Genomic DNA, 25,626 nt, shown 5'->3' on the forward strand with positions numbered 1-25,626 from the left:
AGGGGGAGAGGAGGATGGAGGGGAGGGGGAGGGGGGGGAGGAGGGGGGAGGGGGAGAGGGGGAGGAGGGGAGAAGGGAAGGAGGGGAGAGGAGGAGGGGAAGGAGGAGGGAGAGAGAGTGGAGGGAGGGAGGGGGAGAGAGTGGGAGGGAGAGAGGAGGATGGGAGAGTGGGGGAGGGGAGGAGGGAGCGTCGCCTGCCCTCTCTCTCAATGGGCAGCATCGCTGGAGGGTGGACATGCTGCGACCCCTCGCTGGTCCCGCCCCCTGACATGCGGACCTGGGCGGAGACGGCTGACGGGAGGGGGCGTGGCCTGAAACTGCTACATGACCCGCCGCTGTCCCAGGGTGGGTCCAGCTGCTGCTCTGGGTCAGCTGCTGCTCTGGGTCCAGCTGCAGCTCTGGGTTTATTTGCTGCTCTGGGTTTATTTGCTGCTCTGGGTTTATTTGCTGCTCTGGGTTCAGCTGCAGCTCTGGATTTATTTGCTGCTCTGGATTCAGCTGTAGCTCTGGATTTATTTGCTGCTCTGGGTTCAGCTGCAGCTCTGGATTTATTTGCTGCTCTGGGTTTATTTGCTGCTCTGGGTTTATTTGCAGCTCTGGGTCCAGCTGCAGCTCTGGGTCCAGCTGCAGCTCTGGTCCAGCTGCAGCTCTGGGTCCAGCTGCAGCTCTGGGTCCAGCTGCAGCTCTGGGTCCAGCTGCAGCTCTGGGTTCAGCTGCAGCTCTGGGTTTATTATTTTCACACACACAGGCACAACGAGCAGCTTTGGTTTTGCGGGCTTTCAATCAATCCGACAATCGTAGGCGCCTCTGCTGAGTCACACATTAAAAGTGGGCCAGACTTTTAGGTAAGAGTGCCATGATGTTACAGAATATCAAGCGGACGGAATAAAAATTCCCACGGAATGACACAACGTGTAGGAATCCGAGAACAGGCTGCTAACCTACTTAGAAGATAGATACCCACGCTGGGGGGAAAAAAAATATCACCAGCCAACTGGATTTGCTATTTCCTCCTGGCTTTCTCGTGGGACAAACTTTAGATTTAAACCTCCTGCTTTTAAAGGGACGGGAACACTGGAATATTAGCAAAACCAGCAACATCCAGCAATTTAATCTACGGATCACCCCCCTCTTCTGCTTCATGTGCTAATCCATTGTAACATTTTAAGATTTGCAGCTACATTGGCCATTAATTCTAACTGATAAGGCCAACACTGTATCCGTTTCCAAAAGTTATTTATTCTGTATTGTAAAGATTACTGTCTGGTGGGAACAAAGGCCAGTTGAAGTTTTCTTCTGATTATCGTCATATAGAAACATAGAAAATAGGTGCAGGAGGAGGCCATTCGGGACTTCGAGCCAGCACCGCCATTCAATATGATCATGGCTGATCATCCAAAATCAGTACCCCGTTCCTGCCTTCTCCCCATATCCCTTGGTTCCGTTTGTTCTAAGAGCTAAATCTAACTCTCTCTTGAAAACAATCCAGTGAATTGGCCTCCACTGCCTTCTGTGACAGAGAAATCCACAGATTCACAACTTTCTGGTGTGAAAAGGTTTTCCTCATCTCAGTCCAAAAAGGCCGTATTCTTAAACTGTGTCCCCTGGTTCTGGACTCCCCCAACAGCAGGAACATTTTTCCTGCATCTAGTCTGTCCAATCCCTTGAGATTTAATATGTTTCTATAAAATCCCTCTCATCCTTCTAAATTCCAGTGAATACAAGCCCAGTCGACCCATTCTTTCATCATATGTCAGAAATAGAACATTTGCCCATTTCTGCCGTGTGCCTTCGTCGGTCTCCGAAAGCAATAACCTGAAGGTGAGACTGTATTTCATGGCATTGAACAAAATGTAAAATATTGCCCTCAGTTCCGGTCTCCACACTGTAGGAAGGAAGTGGAGGCTTTGGGAGGATGCAGGAGGTTTACCAGGATGTTTGACAGAGGCCTATCAAAACCTCCCCCTCTTATAAATTCATAAGTGATAGGAGCAGAATTAGACCATTCGGCCCATCAAGTCTACTCTGCAATTCAATCGTGGCTGATCTATCTTTCCCTTCCAACCCCATTCTCCCACTTTCTCCCCACAACCTCTGACACTCTTACTAATCAAGAATCTGTCAATCTCCACCTTAAAAATATCCATGACTTGGCCTCGACAGCCATCCTGTGGCAATGAATCTCATAGATTCACCACCCACTGACCCAAATAAATTCCTCCTCAACTCTTTTCTAAGGTACGTCCCTTTTATTCTGAGACTGTGCCCTCTGGTCCTAGACTCTCCATCTAGCAGAAGCATCCTCTCCCAACATTTCACTATATCCAGGCCTTTCGCTGTTCGGTAAGTTTCAATGTGGTCCTCTCCTGTGTTCTGCCATGCTTTGTCCTGCCCATCCCCTCACCTAGCTTTCTGCCCCCCACCCCCACCCAAGCAATCAATCTGAAGAATGGTCCTAACCATTATCCACTTTGGCGGCAAGAACAGGAAAGCAGAGTATTACCTGAATGGTGGTCAATTAGGAAAAAGGGGAGATGCAACGTGACCTGGGTGTCATGGTGCACCAGTCATTGAAAGCAAGCGTGCAGGTGCAGCAGGCAGTGAAGAAAGCGAATGGTATCTCTGCCACAGAAGGTAGTTGAGGCCAGTTCATTGGCTATATTTAAGAGGGAGTTAGATGTGACCCTTTTTGCTAAAGGGATCAGGGGGTATGGAGAGAAAGCAGGTACAGGGTACTGAGCTGGATGATCAGCCATGATCATATTGAATGGCGGTGCAGGCTCGAAGGGCGAATGGCCTACTCCTGCACCTATTTCTATGTTTCTATGTATGTTAGCATTCATAGCAAGAGGATTTGAGTATAGGAGCTGGGAGGTTCTGCTGCAGTTGTACAGGGCATTGGTGAGACCGCACCTGGAGTATTGCGTACAGTTTTGGTCTCCTAATCTGAGGAAAGACATTCTAGCCTTAGAGGGAGTACAGAGGTAGGTTCACCAGATTGATCCCTGGGATGGCAGAACTTTCATATGAAGAAAGACTGGATAGACTAGGCTTATACTCGCTGGAATTTAGAAGACTGAGGGGGGATCTTATAGAAACATATAAAATTCTTAAGGGGTTGGAGAGGCTAGATGCGGGAAGATTGTTCCTGATGTTGGGGAAGTCCAGAACCAGGGGTCACAGCTTAAGGATAAGGGGGAAGTCTTTTAGGGACCGAGATGAGAAAACATTTCTTCACACAGAGAGTGGTGAGTCTGTGGAATTCTCTGCCACAGAAGGTAGTTGAGACCAGTTCATTGGCTATATTAAGAGGGAGTTAGGTTGTGGCCCTTGTGGCTAAAGGGATCAGGGGGTATGGAGAGAAGGCAGGTACAGGTTACTGAGCTGGATGATCAGCCATGATCATATTGAATGGCGGTGCAGGCTCGAAGGGCCGAATGGCCTACTCCTGCAGCTATTTTCTATGTTTCTAACCCAAAACATCACCTTTCCACGTTCTCCAGGGAGCTGCCTGACCTAAGCTAAACACAAATAACTGGAGTAACTCAGCGGGACAGGCCGCATCTCTGAGAGAAGGAGATGGGTGACGTTTCGGGTCGAGACCCTTCTTCAGACTGGTTAGGGATAAGGGAAACGAGAGATAGAGACGGCGATCTGGAGAGATAAAGAACAACGAACGAAAGATATTCATTGACCCAATGAATGAAAGATATGTAAAAAAGTAACGATGATAAGGAAACGGGCCATTGTCAACTGTTTGTTGGGTGAAAACGAGAAGCAGGTGCAACCTGGGTGGGGAGGGATAGAGAGAGAGGACCAGGGCTACCTGAAGTGAGAGAAATCAATATTCATATCGCCGGGCTGTAAGCTGCCCAAAGTGAAATATGAGGTGCCTTTAGCCTCACTCTGACAATGGAGGAAGACCTAGGACAGAAAGGTCCGTGTGGGAATGGGAAGGAGAATTAAAGTGTGCCTGACCTGCTGAGTTACTCGTCCATTTTGGTATCTTTTCCTTACTAGGATGTTGCCTGAAATGAAAAGTAAGGAGATAGGAAAATAACTGTAGAAGCTGGTACAAATCGAAGGTGTCACAAAATGCTGGAGTAACTCAGCGGGTCATGCAGCATCTCAGGAGAGAAGGAATGGGTGACGTTTCGGGTCGAGACCCTTCTTCAGACTGAAACCAAGAGTCAAGAGTGTTTTGTCCCAGGTAGAACAATTACATTCTTACTTCTCTGCATACAGAGAATGGTAGGTGCGTGGATGCTTAGCCAGGGGAGGTGGACGGAACTGGCAAACTGGCAATGCTTAAGACATATGAACCTGCAGGGGATTAAGGAACATGTGCAGGTGCTGGGAATGGTTAAAGAGGTCAGCACAGACATGGTGGTCCAAAGGGCTGTTCCTGTGTTGTACTCTTCAATGTCTATATAACTGAAAACATGGGATCAAATGCAAAGAGCTGAGTACAAGGCCATTGGAACAATAATAAACTGTTTAAGCTTATAGACAATAGACAATAGGTGCAGGAGTAGGCCATTCAGCCCTTCAAGCCAGCATCACCATTCAATGCGATCATGGCTGATCATTCTCAATCAGTACCATTTTTGAGGTGTAGGTGTGGCACGGTGCGCAGCGGTAGAGTTGCTGCCTTGTGGCTTGCTAGCAGCGTCAGAGACCCGGGTTCAATCCCAACTATGGGTGCTGTTTGTTCGTCCTCTCCGTGGCCGCATGGGTTTCCTCTGAGATCTTCGGTTTCCTCCAACAAATAGTCCCTAGTATGTTACATCATGGTTAATATATATATAGTATATCAGCCGAAACATTATTACCACTAACAGGCGAAGTGAATAACATTGATCATCTTGTTACAATGGAACCAAGGGGTGGGATATATTAGGCAGCAAGTGAACAGTCAGTTCTTGAAGTTGATGTGTTGGATGCAGGAGAAATGGGCAGGGGTAAAGACCTGAGCGACTTTGACAAGGGCCAAATTGTTATGGCCAGACGACTGGGTCAGAGCATCTCTGAAACGGCAAGGCTTGTGGGGTGCTCCCGGTCAGCAGTGGTGAGTACCTACCGACAGTGGTCCGAGGAGGGACAAACTACAAACCGGAGACAGGGTGTTGGGGCGCCCAAGGCTCATCAACGCATGAGGGCAATGAAGGCTATCCCGTCTGGTCCGAACCGACAGGTCTACTGTGGCACAAGTCACAGAAAATTGTAATGGTGGTCACGGGTGGAATGTGTCACAATACACAGTGCATCGTACCCTGCTGCGTATGGGGCTGTACACGGAGGACAACAGCATATTATGCTTGTGGTCATATGTTTTGGCTCATCAGGTCATAATGTTTTGGCTGATTAATGTAGATATATATATCTAACTTCTGACACAGTTAAAGGTTCCTTATAGAAACACTTCCTTATTGAAACAGTTCCCTTGTTTTCTATACACACACACACACACACACACCACACACACACACACATATATATCAATAAGGAAGAGTTTCTATAAGGAACCTTTAACTGTGTCAAAGTTTATGGGGAGAAGGAAAGAGAATGGGCTCGGGAGGGAAAGATAGATTAGCCATGATTGAATGGTGAAGGGGACTCGATGGTCCGAATGGCCTAACTCTGCCCAAAGGACGTATGAACTTACAAATTTATGAACAAACTTGGCTTAGAATGGAATTTGTCCGATAGCTTCTTTCTTGAAGGAAACATAAAGCAGGCTTCAACGCATCCTGACATTCCACCTTTGATGGAAGCCAAGACGTTATCAACTAGACAGGAGAGAAAACGAAGCCGTTGTTAATACCAGGAAGAACTTGTCAAAGGAACCTGGAGAATTACAGTCACTTAAATCGGTTTCGCTGAAAGAAAGCTGTACGGCAGGATTTATGAAACTGACCAATATAGAGATGATCATAACCAAATATAGGAAAAAGAATGAAAATGGGTGATTATATCACACAGCTATTAACAGGCCGTGTTATCAGCAAATCCGTTGAATTGTAGCCAAGATAACAAATAGGAACAATTAAAGACACGCTTTCAAACCTGGAACAATCTAGGGCAGCACGGTGGAGCAGCGGTGGAGTTGTTGTGTTACAGTGGCAGAGACCCAGCTTGGATCCTGACTACGGGTGCTGTCATTTTGGAGTTTGTATGTTCTGCCTGTGACCGTGTGGGTTTTCACCAGATGCTCTGGTTTCTTCCCACACGCCAAAGACGTACTGGTCTGTAGATGAATTAGCTTTGGTAAAAATTGTAAATTGTCCCAAGTGCGTCGGGTAGTGCTAGTGTACGGGGATCGCTGGTCGGCGCGGACTCGGTGGGTCGATCTCTTGCCACTTGCAGTTCGAGTGCCAGCCAGGGATTAATCAGGAGGCACGTTCACGTATTAATCTTTTCAGGATATAAGGCAGGTACCTGGTATACCTGAATACCTAATACTATCAGGGCCCCGATCCAAAACACCATCGATCCATGTTATCCAGGGATGCTGCCTGATCCGCTGAGTTACTCCTGCAGAAGGAATGGATGACGTTTCGGGTCAAGACTCTTCTGCAGACCGTCTAGTTAGTTAGGCAGAAAATTGGAAGCATAATGTAATTCAGAGGATGGAGAGGTGATGTTTTGGGGAGATGCCAAGAGGAAGGGAAGCAAAAACGACGAGGGACCATTGGGACTGTATTGAATGCTTTTGTAACTTAGTCGGCGCCCTTTACATGGAGACTCTTTGCATACTATGCAAAACAAAGAATGTCACTGTACCAAGAACGTGCGACAATAAAGTATCAATTGATCAATCTCCAACAGGAGACAATCTCTAAAGGGTTGATGGTCAATTACAATCATTGCCACCTACTGAATGAACGCACACACAAAAATTTCAAAACAAATCTCCACGCCATTATATCTTACCATAATATATTTGTGGAAGTATGCAACGCATTTCATTCCATTCTCTGGACTGGTTCCAAACTAAAATGACTAAAATGCAGAGCAACGAGACACAAGTAAATCGTTGAGCTATTTTAGTACGTACAATGTCTACAGGCATTAAGACAGGGTGAATATTGGTACCACCTGCAGATAGTGCTTCCACGTGAGTGGGCTAACATCTGATGAGCGTTTGACGGCACTGGGCCTGTACTTGCTGGAGTTTAGAAGGGCGAGGGGGGGGACCTCATTGAAACTTATGGAAGAGTGAAAGACCTGGATAGAATGGAATCCGGTGAGGATGTTTCCGTGGGTGGGAATGTCTCGGACTGGAGGTCTTGGCCTCAGAATGAAACAAAACGTTCCTTCAGATTTTTTTAGATTTAGAGATACAGTGCGGAAACAGGCCCTTCGGCCCACCGGGTCGGCGCCGCCCAGCGATCCCCGCACATTAACACCATCCTACACACACTAGGGACAATTTTTTACACTTGCCCAGCCAATTAACCTACAAACCTGTACGTCTTTGGAGTGTGGGAGGAAACCGAAGATCTCGGAGAAAACCCACGCAGGTCACGGGGAGAACGTACAAACTCCGTACAGACGGCGCCCATAGTCAGGATCGAACCGGAGTCTCCGGCGCTGCATTCGCTGTAAGGCAGCAACTCTACCGCTGCGCCACCGTGCCGGTATGAGGAGGAATTTCTTTAATCGGAGGGTGGAGAATCTGTGGAATTCATTGCCACAGGAGGCTTTGGAGGCCAAGTCAATGGATATTTTTAAGGTAGAGATAGATAGATTCTTGATTAGTACGGGTGTTAGGGGTTAGGGGGTGAAGGCAGGAGAATGGGGTTCGGAGGGAGAGATAGATTAGCCATGATTGAATGGCGGTGTAGACGTGTTGGGCCGAATGGCCAAATTCGGCTCTTATGACTTTTGACCTAATGATCTTGTGAGTGAGTGTACATTGGGAAGGAAACAAACTTTGGGGTATCAAACCACCCCCCTAAAGTCTTTTAGTGCAATTTTTCCTTTTATTTAACACTTTATATATTTAGGAAATCTGCAATGCTTCCCCCTCCACCACCCCATTCACAGATCCCCAGACTGTACAATGTGCAAATTGAAATGCCCTGTAAACATTACTGAAATAACATGAACCAGCAAACTCGCCCCCCCCCCCCCCCCCCCCCCCCCCCCCCCACTTATAAATCGAGGATTTGCTGCTTTGTTGCTTCCAGATTCCTGATCAACGTTCATTTCTATTCCCCACTCCCTTCGAAAATCCACTTGCCAAGGATCGACATTATTCCCAAGCACGTCCAATTTGTTCGAGGGGTTGTTTTGGTTTTTTGGGGGGGGGTGGTGGGGGGGGATCTATATGGTCACCTGGATATCTGACATCCGTTGTTTTAAAAAAAAAATTGTTGAAGACACAAGTGAGATCCTCAAACTGAGATCCTCATCGAGGATAGAAGATATAGATGTCTCTTCCCATGGTCTCTGCGAGCTGTGGACACTGGTGGGGCGTGGGCTTGGGCCACAAGCTCCGATTATAATTGGTCTTTCTCGCTCTTTCCCAAGTGTTCCCTGAACGCAGCGGGCAAGGTGTTGAAGAGGGCCTCTTCCACCACCAGGCCGCCTTGCTTGAAGTTGCACTCGCTGAGTTCCGTGGGCAGCAGTTCCAACTGGTTGCCCAGGAGCTCGAGGAATATAAGGTTCACCAGCTCGCCCACCAGCGGGGAGAGCACCGTCAGGCTGTTTCTGCTCACGAGCAGCGTCCGCAAGTTCTTGCACGAAAACAGTTGGTCCGGCAATGCTTCCAGCTGCGAAAGAAGGTCAAGATATTCGCATTACTTTCGGGGTTTTGGTTTTAGTTTTTAGAGATACGTGTCCGCGCCGACCGGCGATCCCCGCGCACTAACACTGTCCTCCTACGCACGCACGTTTACAGTGTGGAATTCTCTGCCTCAGAGGGCAGTGGAGGCCAATTCTCTGAATGCATTCAAGAGAGAGCTGGATAGAGCTCTTAAGGACAGCGGAGTCAGGGGGGTATGGGGAGAAGGCAGGAACGGGGTACTGATTGAGAATGATCAGCCGTGATCACATTGAATGGCGGTGCTGGCTCGAAGGGCCGAATGGCCTCCTCCCGCACCTATTGTCTATTGTCTAAGCCGGTTAACCTACAAACCCGCACGTCTTTGGGGATGTGGGAGAGAACCGGGGCACCTGGAGAAAACCCACGCGATCACAGAGGTGGTCCATGTTGTTCCACTGGCGAGGCAGGATCAGGGTCAGTTCAAGAACCCGAGAGTTATTGGAAAATAGCTGCTCCTGAGAAATCTGTCGGCATAACCAAGTGGCCTGTTCAGAACCTGTCCTCCATGTTATGAACTGCAGGCTTGTTAATGGAACATAGAATACAGCACATGAACGAGCCCTTTGGCCCACAATGTTTGTGCCAAACTGATCTCATCTGCCTGGACATGATCCATATCACTCTATTCCCTGCACTTCCACTTGCCTATCTAAAAGTCTCTTAAACGCCACTTGATTTGTACAGATGGCAGAGGTTATGGGGAGAAGGTTGGAGAATGGGGTTAGGAGGGAGAGATAGATCGGCACTGATTGAATGGCAGAGTGGACTTGATGAGCTGAATGGCCTAATCAACTCCTATCACTTATGATCATTGTATCTGCCTCCACCACCATCCCTGGCAAAGGCCCCATCACTCTCTGGGTAAAAAAACTTGCCCCTTACATCTCCATTGAATTTTCCCCCTCTGACCTGATCGCCATGCCCTCTGGAGATGGACATTTCCACACTCAACTACCTGCTCTGGCAGCTTGTTCCGTACACCCACCACCCTCCGTATGAAAAAGTGACCCCTCAGATTCCTATTAAATCTTTTCCCCTTCACCTTGAACCTATGTCCTCTGGTCCTCGATTCCCCTACTCTGGGTAAAAGACTCTGTGCATCTACCCGATCTGTTCCTCTCATGATTTTGTACACCTCTATAAGATCTTCCCCTCATCCTTCTACGCTCCATGGAATAGAGACCCAGCCTACTCAACCTCTCCCTATAGCTCACACCCTCCAGTACTGGCAACATCCTTGTAAATCTTTTCTGAATCCTTTCAAGCTTGACAATATCTTTCCTCTAACATGGTGCCCAGAACTGAACACAATATTCTAAATGCGGTCTCACCAACGTCTTATACAAAGTTCTTCTCCAAGTTGCAATGCTCCAATGGTGGCCTAAGCAGTCTACTGAACACATTCCTTCTTCTCCTTGCTCCCGTCTGGCAGAAGGTACCGAAGCTTGAAAATGATCACCACCAGACTCAGGAACAGCTTCTACTGAATGTTCCTTCCATAAGCTAGTGTTGTTCAATTCACCTCTACTCAACTGACATTGGACATATGAACCATCTCCATTTTCAAGTAACCCGCCCCCCCCTCCCTCCAATCCCCGTCCCATGAGGGCGGAGGAATGGTTGATGGAATTTAATACATAGAAGTGTGAGGTGTTGAATTTTGGGACGTCGAACAAGGGCAGGACCTACACAGTAAATGATAGGCCTCTGGGTAGTGTTGTAGAGCAGAGGGATCTAGGAGTACAGGTGCATGGTTCCTTGAAGGTCAAGTCGCAGGTAGATAAGGTGGTCAAAAAGGCTTTTGGCACTTTGGCGTTCATCAGTCAGAGTATTGAGTATAGAAGTTGGGAGGTCATGTTGCAGTTGTATAAGACGTTGGTGAGACTACATTTAGAATGTTTTGTTCAGTTCTGGGCACCATGTTATAGGAAAGATATTGTCAAGCTTGAAAGGGTTCAGAAAAGATATATGAGGATGTTGCCAGGACTAGAAGGTGTGAGCTATAAGGAGAGGTTGAGAAAGCTGGGTCTCTATTCCATGGAGCGCAGGAGAATGAGGGGAGATCTTATAGAGATGTACAAAATCATGAGAGGAATAGATGCACAGAGTCTTTTGCCCAGAGTAGTGGAATCGGGGACCAGAGGACATAGGTTCAAGGTGAAGGGGAAAAGATTTAATAGAAATCCGAGGGGTAACTTTTTCACACAAAGGGTGGTGGGTGTATGGAACAAGTTGCCAGAGGAGGTAGTGGAGGCTGGGACTTTCCCATCGTTTAAGAAACAGTTAGACAGGTACATGGATAGGACAGGTTTGGAGGGACACGGACCAAGCGCAGGCAAGTGGGACTAGGGTAGCTGGGATATTGTTGGCTGGTGTGGGCGAGTTGGGCCGAAGGGCCTGTTTCCACACTGTTTCAATCTATGACTCTATGACTCTATTGTCTTTCCGCTGACTGGATGGCATGCAGCAAAAAGCTTCCAACTGTACCTGGGTACACATGGAAATAAACGAAACTGTACTAAACTAAAGGGTAGGGGGGGAAAGAGCAGTTAACAAAAGCTTCTTTCTTGGTCATAAAATCAGTCACTTCTTTTGCTGTGGGGTGTTTTCAACTGAATAGGACGTTGCACAAAATCTGTGGCATGATATCTCGCTTCCAACATGTTTTCAACTCTGGAAACAAAGGGATCTGAGGGAAAGTTTTTATACAAATGTGCAGTGCTGTATTGTAGAAGATTAGAAGATTAAAGGGAAACCTCATTGGAACTTACTGTATAATTAAAGGCAGGGAGAGGGTGGATGTGGAGAAGATATTTCCCCTGGAGGTGTGTAAAATCAAGGCAGGAATAGATCGGGTAGATGCACAGAGTCTCTTGCCCTGAGTAGGGGAATTGAGAACCGGAGGACATACGTTTAAGGTGAAGGGGAAAAGATTTAATAGGAACCTGAGGGGTAACTTTATCACACAAAGGGTGGTGGGTGTATGGAACAAGCTGCCAGTGGAGGTAGTTGTGGCTGGGTTTATCCCAAAGTTTAAGAAACAGTTAGACAAGTATAGGGATAGGACAGGTTTGATTTTTAGATTTTTAGATTTAGAGATACAGCGCGGAAACAGGCCCTTCGGCCCACTGGGTCCGTGCCGCCCAGCGATCCCCGCACATTAACATTATCCTACACATACTAGGGACAATTTTTTTCAACATTTGCCCAGCCAATTAACTTACATACCTGGAATGATATGGATCAAATGCGGGCAGGTGGGACCAGTGTAGCTGGGACATATTGGCCGATGTAGGCAAGGTGGGCCGGTGGGCCTGTTTCCACGCTGTATCAGTCTATAACTCTATGCTGTTTTGAACTGAGAGGCTACTACAATTTAGGAGGCCTTATTCTGGTTGTGTTCAACAGAACTATTTCCGAGTCTGAAGAAGGGTCACGACACGCATTCCTTCTCTCCAGAGATGTGGCCTGTCCCGCTGAGTTACTCCTGCATTTTGTGTCTATCCTCGATTTCAACCAGCATCTGCAGTTCCTTCCTACATATTTCCTTAATCATCATCATTAACAAAATTAGATTCATCCAACTCATTGCTATCAACAGTACTGTATCAAAATTGGCTGATCTCAAAATCACAAGGGTTTCCTTCCAGGGTAATAGAAACAGAAACATAGAAAATAGATGCAGGAGTAGGCCATTCGCCCCTTCGAGCCTGCACCGCCATTCAATATGATCATGGCTGATCATCCAACTCAGTATCCCGTACCTGCCTTCTCTCCATACCCCCTGATCCCTTTAGCCACAAGGGCCACATCTAACCCCATCTTAAATATAGCCAATGAACTGGCCTCAACTACCTTCTGTGGCAGAGAATTCCACAGACTCACCACTCTCTGTGTGAAGAAATGTTTTCTCATCTCGGTCCTAAAAGACTTCCCCCTTATCCTTAAGCTGTGACCCCTGGTTCTGGATTTCCCCAACATCGGGAATAACCTTCCCGCATCTAGCCTCCCCAACCCCTTAAGAATTTTATATGTTTCTATAAGATCACCCCTCCTAAATTCCAGCGAGTATAAGCCTAGTCTATCCAGTCTTTCTTCATATGAAAGTCCTGCCATCCCAGGGATCAATCTGGTGAACCTTCTCTGTACTCCCTCTAAGGCTAGAATGTCTTTCCTCAGATTAGGAGACCAAAACTGTACGCAATACTCCAGTTGCGGTCTCACCAAGGCCCTGTACAACTGCAGCAGAACCTCCCTGCTCCTATACTCAAATCCTCTTGCTATGAATGCTAACATACCAAATTTCAGACGGCAAGCTACACAGAGTGCACCTAACTCTTTGTTAAACTCAAATGGCCATTTGTTTTGGGACTGAGATGTACCAACACCAGATTCGATTTCAGTTTCTTGGTCATAAACCCACGAATGCTCACAACTATTAGATCAATAAAAATACGAATAAATATTAAAATAAGCAAAGTCATCCAAAACGTTAACATAAATTATTCAGTTTCACAATTTGTCCTTCTTCCCTCCAAATTTCTCTCTGGGAAAGAAAATTAATTGAAATGCTCATCAATTATTTAGGGCTAATTTTGGATTTGTTTTAAAATGTTGTGCATGGTGTACTAGAATCAGGAAACATACATGCATTATAGCAAGTATAAACATTTCGTCAATGGTAATAAATTATAATGCACCTTTGAGTAGAAACGGTAGACTCTCTTTGATCGGACTCTACTTGCTAGCTCTTGCACTAAACGTTATTCCCGTTATTCTCTTTATCATGTATCATGTACACTGTAAATGGCTTGATCGTTATCATGTATTGTATTTCCGCTGACTGGTTAGCACGGAGCAAAGGTTTTTCACTGTACCTCGGTACACGTGACAATAAATTAAACTAAAATAAACTAAACTACAAGTGCCTGGATTGGGGGCAATCCAGTACTCCAACATGTGGAACTTTGGACCTTGGACTTTGCACTTTGTCCTTGTAAACGGGGCCAAAATATGGTGACTGTGCATGTGTGGGTTGGGCAAAAGCATTTCATCGTGCTGTGACAATAAACTACCATTGAACCATTGCAAATTGCCCAGCTACTCCTGTCTGACCAAACTCATTTCAGGTGAAAGCCCTAGAGCCGTATGAGGTGAGAATTTCATGACTTCAACCAACAAACATGCTGTCCAAAGACTTGTTGTGCAGTCTTAAACATGCATCAATTGCATCTGTTCACAAAATGCTGGAGTAACTCAGCAGGTCAGGCAGAATCTCAGGAGAGAAGGAATGGGCGACGTTTCAGGTCGAGACCCTTCTTCAGACTGATGTCGGGGGGGTGGGGGGGGGGGGCGGGACAAAGGAAGGATATAGGTGGAGACAGGAAGACAGTGGTAGATCTGGGAAGGGGGAGGGGAAGAGAGGGACAGAGGAACTATCTAAAGTTGGAGAAGTCAATGTTCATACCACTGGGCTGCAAGCTTCCACTGCGAAATATGAGGTGCTGTTCCTCCAATTTCCGGTGGGACTCACTATGGCACTGGAGGAGGCCCATGACAGAAAGGTCAGACTGGGAATGGCAGGGGGAGTTGAAGTGCTCAGCCACCGGGAGATCAGATCGGTTAATGCGGATTTAATGCGGTTAATCCAGATCTCCCACTGTCTTCCTGTCTCCACCTATATCCTTCCTTTGTCCCGCCCCCCTGACATCAGTCTGAAGAAGAGTCTCGACCCGAAACGTCGCTCATTCCTTCTCTCCTGAGATGCTGCCTGACCTGCTGAGTTACTCCAGCATTTTGTGAATAAATACCTTTGATTTGTACCAGCATCTGCAGTTATTTTCTTACGCTATCAATTGCATCTGTGTTGTGTAGCATTCACTAATGGGAAGAGGGCCAGCAGAGTCATAATGGAGGTAAAATGGAAGGAGAATTAACATCTGTGGTATAGCTACTTCTTTTAGGAACAAGGAAGTGCAGATGCTGTTTTAAATCAAAGATAGACACAAAATGCTGGAATAACTCAGGGGGTCAGGCAGCACCTCTGGAGAAAAAGACAAGGTGCTGTTTCAGGTCAAGACCCTTCTTGAGACTTCTGAATCAGTCTGAAGATGGGTCCCAGACCAAAATGTGGTCAGTCCATTTCCCTCGGCAGATACTGCCTGCCCCGAGTCCATCCAGCACTTTGTGTCATGCGCCAGATGCCACCATTTTGCCGGTTCTTGTTTCTCCAGTCTGTAGATACTGGAGCAATAACCATCTGCTCGAGGAACTCTGCGGGCTGATCGGCATCCATGAGTGGGAAGAAACGGTTGATGTCTTAGGTCGAAACTCTGCATCAGGACTCAGAGTGGAGAGGGGATATTGATAATACAAAGAGGAGAGGGGGGGGGGGGGGGGGGAGACAAAAGCAGGAGGTAAATGGTGGAGTGGAATTTAGAAGGATGAGAGGAGATCTTATCGAAACGTATAAGATTATTAAGGGGTTGGACACGTTAGAGGCAGGAAACATGTTCCCAATGTTGGGGGAGTCCAGAACAAGGGGCCACAGTTTAAGAATAAGGGGTAGGCCATTTAGAACTGAGATGAGGAAAAACTTTTTCAGTCAGAGAGTTGTGAATCTGTGGAATTCTCTGCCTCAGAAGGCAGTGGAGGCCAATTCTCTGAATGCATTCAAGAGAGAGCTGGATAGAGCTCTTAAGGATAGCGGAGTCAGGGGGTATGGGGAGAAGGCAGGAACGGGGTACTGGTTGAGAATGATCAGCCATGATCACATTGAATGGTGGTGCTGGCTCGAAGGGCCGAATGGCCTCCTCCTGCACCTATTGTCTATTGCCTATTGTCTATTGGGATATTGCTAATACAAAGAGGAGAGGGGAAGGGGGGGGGGGGGGGGGGGTGGGGAGACAAAAGCAGGAGGTAAATGGTGGACCAGGATGGGTGAAGGATAGCAGGCATATGCAGCCAGGTCGGGCAGGGGGAGGGATGGAGTTGGGCAGCAGAGGGGGGTAGACGATGGATGGAGGCAGACAGAAGAGAAAAAAAAGGGAAAAGAAAGGAGAAAAAGTAAGAAAATAAGTAAGCAAATGATGGCAGAAGAAAGTGCAGATGTTGGAATCTTGAGCAAGCCATAAAGTGCTGGAGGAACTCAACGGGTCAGACAGCATTTGTGAAGGGGGACACAAAATATTGGAGTAGCTCATCTGCTCAGGCAGCATCTCCAGTGAAAAGGAATAGGTGATGTTTCGGGTTGAAACCCTTCTTCAGAGTCTAGACCCAGAAGGTCACCGATTCCTTTTCTCCAGAGATGCTGCCTGACCCGCTGATTCACTCCAGTATTCTGTGCCTATCTTCGGTGTAAACCAGCATCTGCAGTTCCTTCCTACACAGAGGGAAGGTCATGGGGGAGAATGCTAGAGTAGAGAGGAGGTCACGGGGCAAAGCCTGGCAAGCGATAGGTGGATACAGGTGAGATACAGGTGGGGTGGGGTGGAGGGTGATCGGCAGATGTTAGGAGTAAATGATGCAGATGGTGCCAGGTTGGGAGAGAGTAAGATGAAAATGAAGACATAAGGAGATGTCCCAAAAACACGCAAAATGCTGGAGTAACTCAGCAGGGCAGGCAGGATCCTTGGAGAACATGGATCGGTGATGTTTCGGGTCGGAACCCTTCATTCGAACCCTTCTGAAGAAGGGTCCCGACCCAAAACATAATCTATCCATATTCTCCTGGGATGCTGTCTGATCCGCTGAGTTACTCCACCATCTGCAGTTCGTTGCTTCTACATTTTGACCTCCAGAGATGCTGCCTGATAGTTCATAAGTTCATGTTCATATGTCATTGGAGCAGAATTAGGCCATTCTGCCCATCAAGTCTACTCCGCCATTTAACCACAGCTGATCAGTCTTTCCCTCCCAACCCTATTCCCCCGCCTTCTCCTCATAACCCCTGACACCCTTACTAATCAAGAATCTACCAATCTCAACTATCCATTGACTTGACCTCCATAGCCTTCTGTGGCAGTGAATTCCACAGATTCATCGCCCTCTCACTAAAGAAGTCCCTCCTTATCTCCTTTATAAAGGTTTGTCCTTTTATTCTGAGGCTGTGACTTCCGGTCTTAGACTCTCCCATTCGTGGAAACACCCTCTCCATATCCAGGCCTTTCACTCTCCAGTATGTTTCATTGTCCTTGTCCTTCTAAACTGAAGCGAGTACAGGCCCAGTGCCATCAAACGCGATCATTCTCAAAGGTTTTAAAGGTTCTGGTAAACCTCCTCTGGACCCTGTCCAACACCAGCACACCCCTCCTCAGATATGGGGATCTATTGTGTGAGTTCTGCTTTGATGAGTGGCTTGTGTTCATTCCCACCTTTAATTGAAAGAGGGAACAAAAAATGTCTGGGGTGATTTCCCCCCAGCTTTTTATATATATTAAATAACATGATATCATATAATATTTCATATATAATATATATATAAAATGCTGGAGTAACAGCAAGTAAATAATAAATAATAAATAATATATACACATACTATATATATATATAGTATATGCATATATGCACACGCATACATACACATAATATTGCACATTATATATATATATAGTATATGCATATGTGCATACACATACACACACATACACATAATATTGTACGTTATATTGTACATTATATATATACACACACACACACATATATATATGTCTACACGCACACATATATATATATATATATATATATATATATATATATAATGTGTACAATGTTATGTGTATGTGTGTGCATATATATACATATATATGTGCATATATACAGTATGTATATATATATATAAATTATTATTTGTCATTTATATTATATACATGTATAATGTTATATGTTATATATATATACAATGTTATATATATATATATACAATGTTATATATATATATATGTCTACACGCACATTTGTGCACATTTTGTTTTTTAATTGATATCTTTTAACATGTACGAAATAAAATGATGAAATGAAAAATAAAATGAAGTGAATGTTATTTACATTATATATATATATTATATATATACACACACACACACACACACACACACACACACACACACACACATATATATATATATATATATCATCCAGCTCTGTGCTTTTTTTGGTCAATGTGAAAATGGAGACAGTTGCTAGAAGGTGATGAGTGGGATCTAGAAGGTGATGAGTGGGATCTAGAAGGTGATGAGTGGGATCTAGATGGTGATGAGTGGGATCTAGAAGGTGATGAGTGGGATCTAGAAGGTGATGAGTGGGATCTAGAAGGCTTCTAGTGCTGCAATGTGAAAACTAAGGACAGTGATAACGAGAGCAGTTGAGGAGAGGTGAATGGAAGATGGTACCCACGGGAGAACCAAACACCAGCCCCTATAACCTGTTGCCTTTCAGATGAATGTCACGTGGATGACAGAAGCTAAAACTGGAAGGCGGACCCCAGTTCCGAGTCACAGGGTGTGAAAGAGGTCCAGGGTGCGCTCACGCCGACTTCCACTGGCAGTGGGGTCTACTCACGTTATTGTTGGAGACGTTGAGATACTGAAGATGTGCCAGCTCTCCAATCTCTTCTCCGATTGCGGTCAAGTGGTTGTGGCTGAAGTCCAAGTACCGTAACTTGCTGCACAGAAACAGCTGCGGGGGGATGGTCTCGATCCTGTTGTTGTTGAGGTAGATCTGCTCCAGGTTGGACAGTATCCCGATTTGCAGCGGGATGTACGCGATCGCGTTGTGCCAAAGCTTGAGGCAAGTGAGCCACTTCAAGTGCTGGAAGCTGATAATCTCCTCGATGGTCTTCAACCTGTTGCCCTTCAGGTCGATTTCGCGCAGATTGTACAGGCTGAAGATCGAGTGCGGGATGCGTTCGAGGTCGCAGTTGTGCAGCTCCAGGTGGGTCAGGCTGACCATGTTCTTCAGGGTGTTGAAGACGGTGAGCTTGGACCCCTCGTTGTCGATGCACAGCCGGTTGAGGAGGAGCCCCGTGCCCGTGACCACCGCCGGGATGTGAGGGAGGCTGTTCTTCATGTGCAACACCTTCAGCTTCTTCAGGTTCTCGAAGCCGCTGAGGGACACGAATTGGTTCCTCTCCATCCTGATGTTGCCCGTCAGGTGGAGCTCGGTCAGGTTCTTCAGGTTGAATATCCAGCGGGGGGCTTTGTCCATGTCGGTGAACTTGACGTGCAGGGTCTGCAGGTTCTCGGCCAGGCAGTTCATCGCCTGGGGGTCGACCACGGTGGGCGAGTGGTACAGGTGCAGCTCCTTCAGGTTGGTCAGCTGGGACATGGCCGCCTGGAACTTGGCCTCGGTGATCAGCTCCAGCTTCAGCACCTCCAGCTCCTTCAGGTCGAAGACGGCGTCGGGGAGGCCGCTGATCATGAACATGGACAGCTCCACCTTGTCCTGAGGGTTCTTCTGCAGCTTGTGCCTCAGCCTCTCGGCGGTCCACTCCAAGTTCAGGTTGATCTGCTTCAGCTTCTTCTCGCTGACCTCCGAGAGGAAGACGGAGAAGCGCTTGGAGTAGAGCGGGTCGTACTGGTCGGAGAGGTGGAGAATGAAGGCGAAGTCGTTGATGATGTCGGGGATGTCCCTGTAGCTGCTCTCCTCCCGGACCGTCTCGAAGGAGTACTTCTTCAGCGAGCGCCTGAGCATCCAGTACAGGCTGTAGGCATTGAGTATCCCGTGCAGGGCCACCAAGATCGCATAGAAGGACGCCAGGACCCTGAACATGGTCGCCAGAGAATGGACACAGTGGTACTCCCTGTATCCCGTGAACATCTCGATGTCCACTCTGCACGGGACCTCGAAGTTCATGTTGATCACATAATAAGGGGTGTAGGTGATGATAACCAGGAACAGGACGACCTTGAAGATGATCTGCCGCATGTACAGTTTGTAGATGATGTCCTTCGCCTCCACGTGCACTTTGAACTTCTTCACCTTCTCGAAGATGGCCTTGGCCTGCTCGCCTTCCTTCTGGTCCAGGATGGTCCTCTCGGCCGTGTCGGCCAGGTTGGGCTCCACCCTGTTCTGGGCGAGCTTGGATCCTGCCTCGGCGCCGATGGAGGAGAAGGACACCTTGACGGCCACCTTGGACTTGCGGTAGGGCTGCTTCTCGCCCACGATCTCCACCGCCTCGGACAGGGCGCGGGTTGTCCAGGGCGAGTCGAAGCACTTGTGTAGGATGGTGATGAAATGCTCCAGCCTGGAGCTGGTGCTCGGGTACTTGAACCAGAAGTTGCTGCATATCAGGAAGAGAAGTGTCTGCCAGAGCACCAGGTAGGGGAAGAACTTGGAGAACCAGTGCAGCTGCTTCTCGTAGCACACGGCGTCGATGAAGGCGTACTGCTGCCGGTCAAGGAGGTTCTTGATGCCGGCCAGGGCGGGAGGCATGCTCCCGTTTGGGCCCATCAGCTCCCAGGGAGGCCTGCAATAACTGTCCACCACCAGCTTGCAAGGAAGGCAAAGCATTTTGTTCTGGACGATCTGAAGAGTTCCACCCAGCAGCGCTATCAGGAGCATCACCATGCAGATGTAATGGCCAAACACGTCCCACCATGGCTTTAGTATGCGGTAAGCTGTCTGTGGATCTGTCAGCCATTTGAACTCGGTCACGGAAAACATCCCTGTCACCTGTAGAAGAGGGTGGGGGGTGGGTGGGGGGTGGGGGGGGGGGGAGCATAAAGGAGATAACATTGCTTCAAAGTGTACTTTGTTGCAACCACAAATTCATATATTCACAAGTGATTGGAGCAGAGTTAGGCCATCGGATCTACTCCACCATCCGCTCATGGCTGATCTATCTCTCCCTCCCAACCCCATTCTCCTCCCTTCTCCCCATAAACCCATGACGTCCTTACTAATCAAGAATCTATCTCCGCCTTACAAATATCCATTGACTTGGCCTCCACAGCCTTCTGTGGCAAAGAATTCCGCAGATTCACCACCCTCTGGCTGAAGTAATTCCTCCTCATCTCCTTCCTGTGGGAGTGAATGAATATTGACTTCTCTAAGCCCAAGTAACCCTTTGCTGTCCCGTTCTCTCCATCCCTCCTCATCCCAGTTCTCCAACCAGTCTGCCTGTCCTCCTGGTTCAATGTTATCTTTGTATGCTTCGTTGTCACCTTCCACTAGCGAACAATGATCCATTCTACATTTTCCTTTTGAGCAGCGTCCCCTTTGATGTCTCATTTTCACACCTTACCCTTCCAACATTGCGTACAGTTTTGGTCTCCTAATCTGAGGAAAGACATTCTTGCCATAGAGGGAGTACAGAGAAGGTTCACCAGATTGATTCCTGGGATGGCAGGACTTTCAAATGAAGAAAGACTGGATAGACTCGGCTTGTACTCGCTGGAATTTAGAAGATTGAGGGGGGGATCTTATAGAAACTTATAAAATTCTTAAGGGATTGGACAGGCTAGATGCAGGAAGATTGTTCCCGATGTTGGGGACGTCCAGAACAAGGGGTCACAGTTTAAGGATAAGGGGGAAGTCTTTTAGGACCGAGATGAGAACGTTTTTTTTCACACAGAGTGGTGAATCTGTGGAATTCGGTGCCACAGAAGGTAGTTGAGGCCAGTTCATTGGCTATATTTAAGAGGGAGTTAGATGTGGCCCTTGTGGCTAAAGGGATCGGGGGTATGGAGAGAAGGCGGGTACGGGTTACTGAGTTGTATGATCAGCCATGATCATATTGAATGGCGGTGCAGGCTCGAAGGGCCGAATGGCCTACTCCTGCACCTATTTTCCATGTTTCTATGTTTCTATATCTCTCCGACTCCGTCTCCCCTGACTCTCAGTCTGAAGAAGGGTCTCGACCCGAAACGTCTCCCATTCCTTCCCTCCAGAGACGCTGCCTGTCCCGCTGAGTTACTCCAGCATCTTGTGTCTATCCTTCCTAAAGGATCGTCCTTTAATTCTGAGGCTGCGACCTCTGGTCCTCGACTCTCCCACGAGCGGGAACATCCTCCCCCAATCCACTCTGTCCAAATTGGCAGTAGTGAAGTGCTGGCCTCGTGTCAGGAGTTTGAGAGTCCAAATCCCACGACTGATTCAGTATTCAGACATTGTCTTCATTACTGGGCTGTGTTTGTTGGGCAATTGACATTCACGTCATTATGTTATTGCGAGAAGCTGGGAACATTCCAGCTACCAAAGCGATGTTGCGCATTAAGATTCCCCGGGTTTTTAGACTTAGACTTCACTTCTCCAGGGAGGGAACTGGGTTTTATTTTTCCAAAGCTTTGGACTCGAGAGATACTGCACAGAAACAGACCCTCGACCTACCGGGTCTGCACCGACCACCGACCAGCGTACACTCATCACACTGTCCTACACACACACACGAGGGACAATTTTACTATCTTTAACCGAAGCCAATTAACCTACAAACCCGCACGCCTTTGGAGTGTGGGGGGAAACTGGAGCACCCGGAGAAAACCCACGCGGTCTCACGGGGAGAACGTACAAACTCCGTACAGACGGCGCTCGGAGTCAGGACTGAACCCGGAGCTCTGGTGCGGTGAGGCAGAGGAAATTATTCCATTCATAAATTATAGGATTATAATTAGGCCATTCGGCCCATCGAGTCCACCCCGCCATTCAATCAAGGTATGTTCGGTGTTCAGTCCTTTCGTTATATTTACATGGTTTCCTTGGTTTGTTAGTTTAGTTTAGAGACACAGCGGGTAACCAGGCCCTTCGGCCCACCAAGTCCACACCGACTAGCGATCCCCGCACATCTACATTATCCAACACACACTAGGGCCCCGGGAGAAGACGGCAGGGAAAGGGAAAAGACATTCTGGCCTTCCATCACAGTGAGGAGGGACTGGAGGAGACTCACTGTGATGGATGTTTCTTTTGTTTGGTGTTGGTTTATGATTGTATGCGTTATTGCATTTTTATTGATTGTTCTTATTGGTCTTATTGTTGAACTGCGGGTAATTTTTCATTTCACTGCACATTAATGTGTATGTGACAAATAAATTGACTATTGATAGGGACAATTTTCACTTGTACCAAGGAGCCAATTAACCTACAAACAACCGGTGGAGTGCGGGAGGAAAACCCACGAGGGTCATGGGGAGAACGTACAAACTCTGTACAGACAGACAGCACCCGTAGTCAGAATCGAACCCGCGTCTCTGGCAGTGTCTCTACCGATGCGCCACTATGTTGCCGCAGTTATGATATGCTCAGTTTTTTAGTTAAGGTCTGCAGATATTTTAATGCTTTGCTCTGATGCGCAATAACCGTTGTGCTTGAGTAAAAAGTTTAAAAGTGCGACGACTGGACTCGGAGAATCATTGAGAATCTCTGTGACCCGACAATAGGAAACTGTGGCATAATAGATGGCTGAGCACTTTGTTGGAATTCTCTGCCACAGAAGGCAGAGGAGGCCAATTCACTGGATGTTTTCAATAGAGAGTTAGCACTGAGAAAACACAAAAAGCTGGAGTAACTCAGCGGGTCAGGCAGCATCTCCGGAGAGAAGGAATGGGTGACGTTTCGGGTCGAGACCCTTCTTCAGACTCGACCCGAAACGTCACCCGTTCCTTGCCCCCCTGAGATGCTGCCTGTCCCGCTGAGTTACTCCAGCATTTTGTGCCTACAGTAACTTCGGTTTAAACCAGCATCTGAGTCCCTTCCTGCACCGAGTAATCAGACGTGGCTGTGGTAGCGAGTCTGGGTTAAAACATAAGGTAGACACAAAATGCTGGAGTAACTCAGTGGAGTCAGGCAGCATCTCGGGAGAGAAGGAATGGGCGACGTTTCGGGTCGAGACCCTTCTTCAGACTTCTTGAAACATGGCAGTGGAGCTGGGAGGCAGGAGGGATCAGAGAGGGGGAGCAACAAGAGAGGGTTTTTGCTCTACACGACCATGTTTGAACCCAGACTAGCTGCCAAAGCCACCTTGTGTTTTCTAGGTGCATGCCCTTTTCACGCCTTACCCTTCCATGTCTCTCGATTATCCTCTCCCCCGGCTCTCAGTCTGAAGAAGGGCCTCGACCCAAAACGTCACCCATTCCTTCTCCCCAAAGCGAAGTCACGTTATTGACCAGATATCATCATCTAAAATTCCATGCCAGCAGATAACCGAGGGACTGGACGCTGATTAAGGGGTTGGACACGTTAGAGGCAGGAAACATGTTCCCAATGTTGGGGGGAGTCCAGAACCAGGGGCCACAGTTTAAGAATAAGGGGTAGGCCATTTAGAACTGAGATGAGGAAAAACGTTTTCAGTCAGAGAGTTGTGAATCTGTGGAATTCTCTGCCTCAGAAGGCAGTGGAGGCCAATTCTCTGAATGCATTCAAGAGAGAGCTGGATAGAGCTCTTGAGGATAGCGGAGTCAGGGGGTATGGGGAGAAGGCAGGAACGGGGTACTGATTGAGAATGATCAGCCATGATCACATCGAATGGTGGCGCTGGCTCGAAGGGCCGAATGGCCTCCTCCTGCACCTATTGTCTATTGTCTATTGTCTATTGATTGATAGTGGTATTGATTTGGCATCACAATAACCAACTGCCACTTCGAGCATTAGTGGCTCGGATCACGCCTCTGGTACAAACTATTTGTGGTTTCATTGTGATTCCACTGGCGACATGTCCACTGGCGACAGTTTCGCATTAAAACGGCACCTGTAATGGAGGTAAACATTCCAATCCGGTTAACGGGAGTGTTAACAGTCGGGATGTTTCTCATCGAGACGCAAGAAGGAGATAGTCGGATCGCCGGCCTACGAAGAGAGGTCAGTGATAAACAGGGTCTCTTGGCGAAGGAAATGAAGGGGTAGAGGCCGAGGTGGAGCCTCCCAGCACCAGGAATGGACCCGGGTTCCACCCTGACGACGGGTGCTGTCTGTACGGAGTTTGTATGTTCTCCCCGTGACCCGCGTGGCTTTTCTCCGGGTGCTCCGGTTTCCTGCCGCTCTCCAAAGACGTACAGGTTTGAGGCTTCGGTAAAATTCTAAACGGTCCCTAGTTTTGTGTTGGATAGTGTTAGTGTTGTGGGTGGTCGCCGACCTCGGCTCGGGGGGGAAGAAGGCCCTGTTTCCGCGCTGTATCTCTAAAGTATAAAGGGGTTCAGGAATGGAATTCTAGAGCTCAAAGCCAAGGCATGTGAAGTCATTCCTGGTCGCCCATTGATGGAGTGGCGAAGATCAGAGACTGTCAGAACTGTAGAATAAATGTAGAATAAGTTAACAATTGGCTTTGAAGTCAGATGGACTTACCTCAGGAGTAGCTGGTTACAACGACGTCAAGGATGGCAGATCGAGGGGAAACTCGCAATCTAGGTGACTTGCTTTGGTGCTGGTCCATAGAGTGAAATAAGTGCCGAAGTGTTTCACAGTGTCTTTTGTTTTAATGGCGGTTTGAGTTTTACAACAGCTTTCCAAGGCCGCGTTCAGACTGTAGTCAAATGAGAAGACAGAGCAACCCCTTTCAACATTTTACGAGGTGCCTTTCATCTGATGGGGTTTGGCAAAATGCTCCCCCATGGTTTCAAGTGAACTTTGCCTTTTCTCTTAACACCCACGTCATTAAAATTAGTTTTATGTGACATTAGAATGGTGGAGCTTCAGTGGTCAATGAATTCACTGTGATGTCAATGTCATTATGATGTCGCTCAGTTATAAGCATGCAGTGGATATAAATATGAAACTAAACATAGCGACAACATCCACTGACATCAGCTTAGATTTAAACCACGACTGCATTCTGTTTGTGTGACGGATTCAAGATCGGTATATCT

At 47.5% G+C, this 25,626-nt stretch overlaps 1 protein-coding gene and 1 pseudogene across 2 annotated transcripts in view; both read right to left on the bottom strand.

Moving 5' to 3' along the window:
• The window catches only part of LOC144598204 (kynurenine--oxoglutarate transaminase 3-like), a 33,190-nt pseudogene extending 31,880 nt beyond the window's left edge, over positions 1-1,310 (bottom strand). The window contains exons 1-2 of the transcript XR_013547833.1: positions 1,261-1,310; positions 325-721 (exon numbers count right to left, since the gene is read on the bottom strand). The product of XR_013547833.1 is annotated as a kynurenine--oxoglutarate transaminase 3-like (transcript). The remainder of the gene's footprint in view (positions 1-324; positions 722-1,260) is intronic.
• Positions 1,311-8,504: 7,194 nt separating this feature from the next.
• Positions 8,505-25,145, bottom strand: LOC144598027 (volume-regulated anion channel subunit LRRC8B-like). The gene is made up of 3 exons (XM_078407899.1): positions 25,106-25,145; positions 18,389-20,500; positions 8,505-8,777 (listed from the first exon to the last, which is right to left on the bottom strand). The coding sequence occupies exons 2-3, from the start codon at positions 20,489-20,491 to the stop codon at positions 8,505-8,507; spliced, it is 2,376 nt and encodes a 791-aa protein (XP_078264025.1). The 5' UTR covers positions 20,492-20,500; positions 25,106-25,145.
• Positions 25,146-25,626: the final 481 nt, after the last annotated feature.

This window comes from Rhinoraja longicauda, chromosome 11, assembly GCF_053455715.1.
Source record: "Rhinoraja longicauda isolate Sanriku21f chromosome 11, sRhiLon1.1, whole genome shotgun sequence".
Lineage (NCBI taxonomy): Eukaryota > Metazoa > Chordata > Chondrichthyes > Rajiformes > Arhynchobatidae > Rhinoraja > Rhinoraja longicauda.

Excerpts from the sequence above, each read along its gene's own strand:
- LOC144598027 (XM_078407899.1), bottom strand. The coding sequence starts at position 20,491 with ATGTTTTCCGTGACCGAGTTCAAATGGCTGACAGATCCACAGACAGCT. Across the intron at positions 8,778-18,388 it reads TCAACGTCTCCAACAATAAC|CTGGAAGCATTGCCGGACCA; the intron begins GTGAGTAGACCC and ends CTTCTTTCGCAG.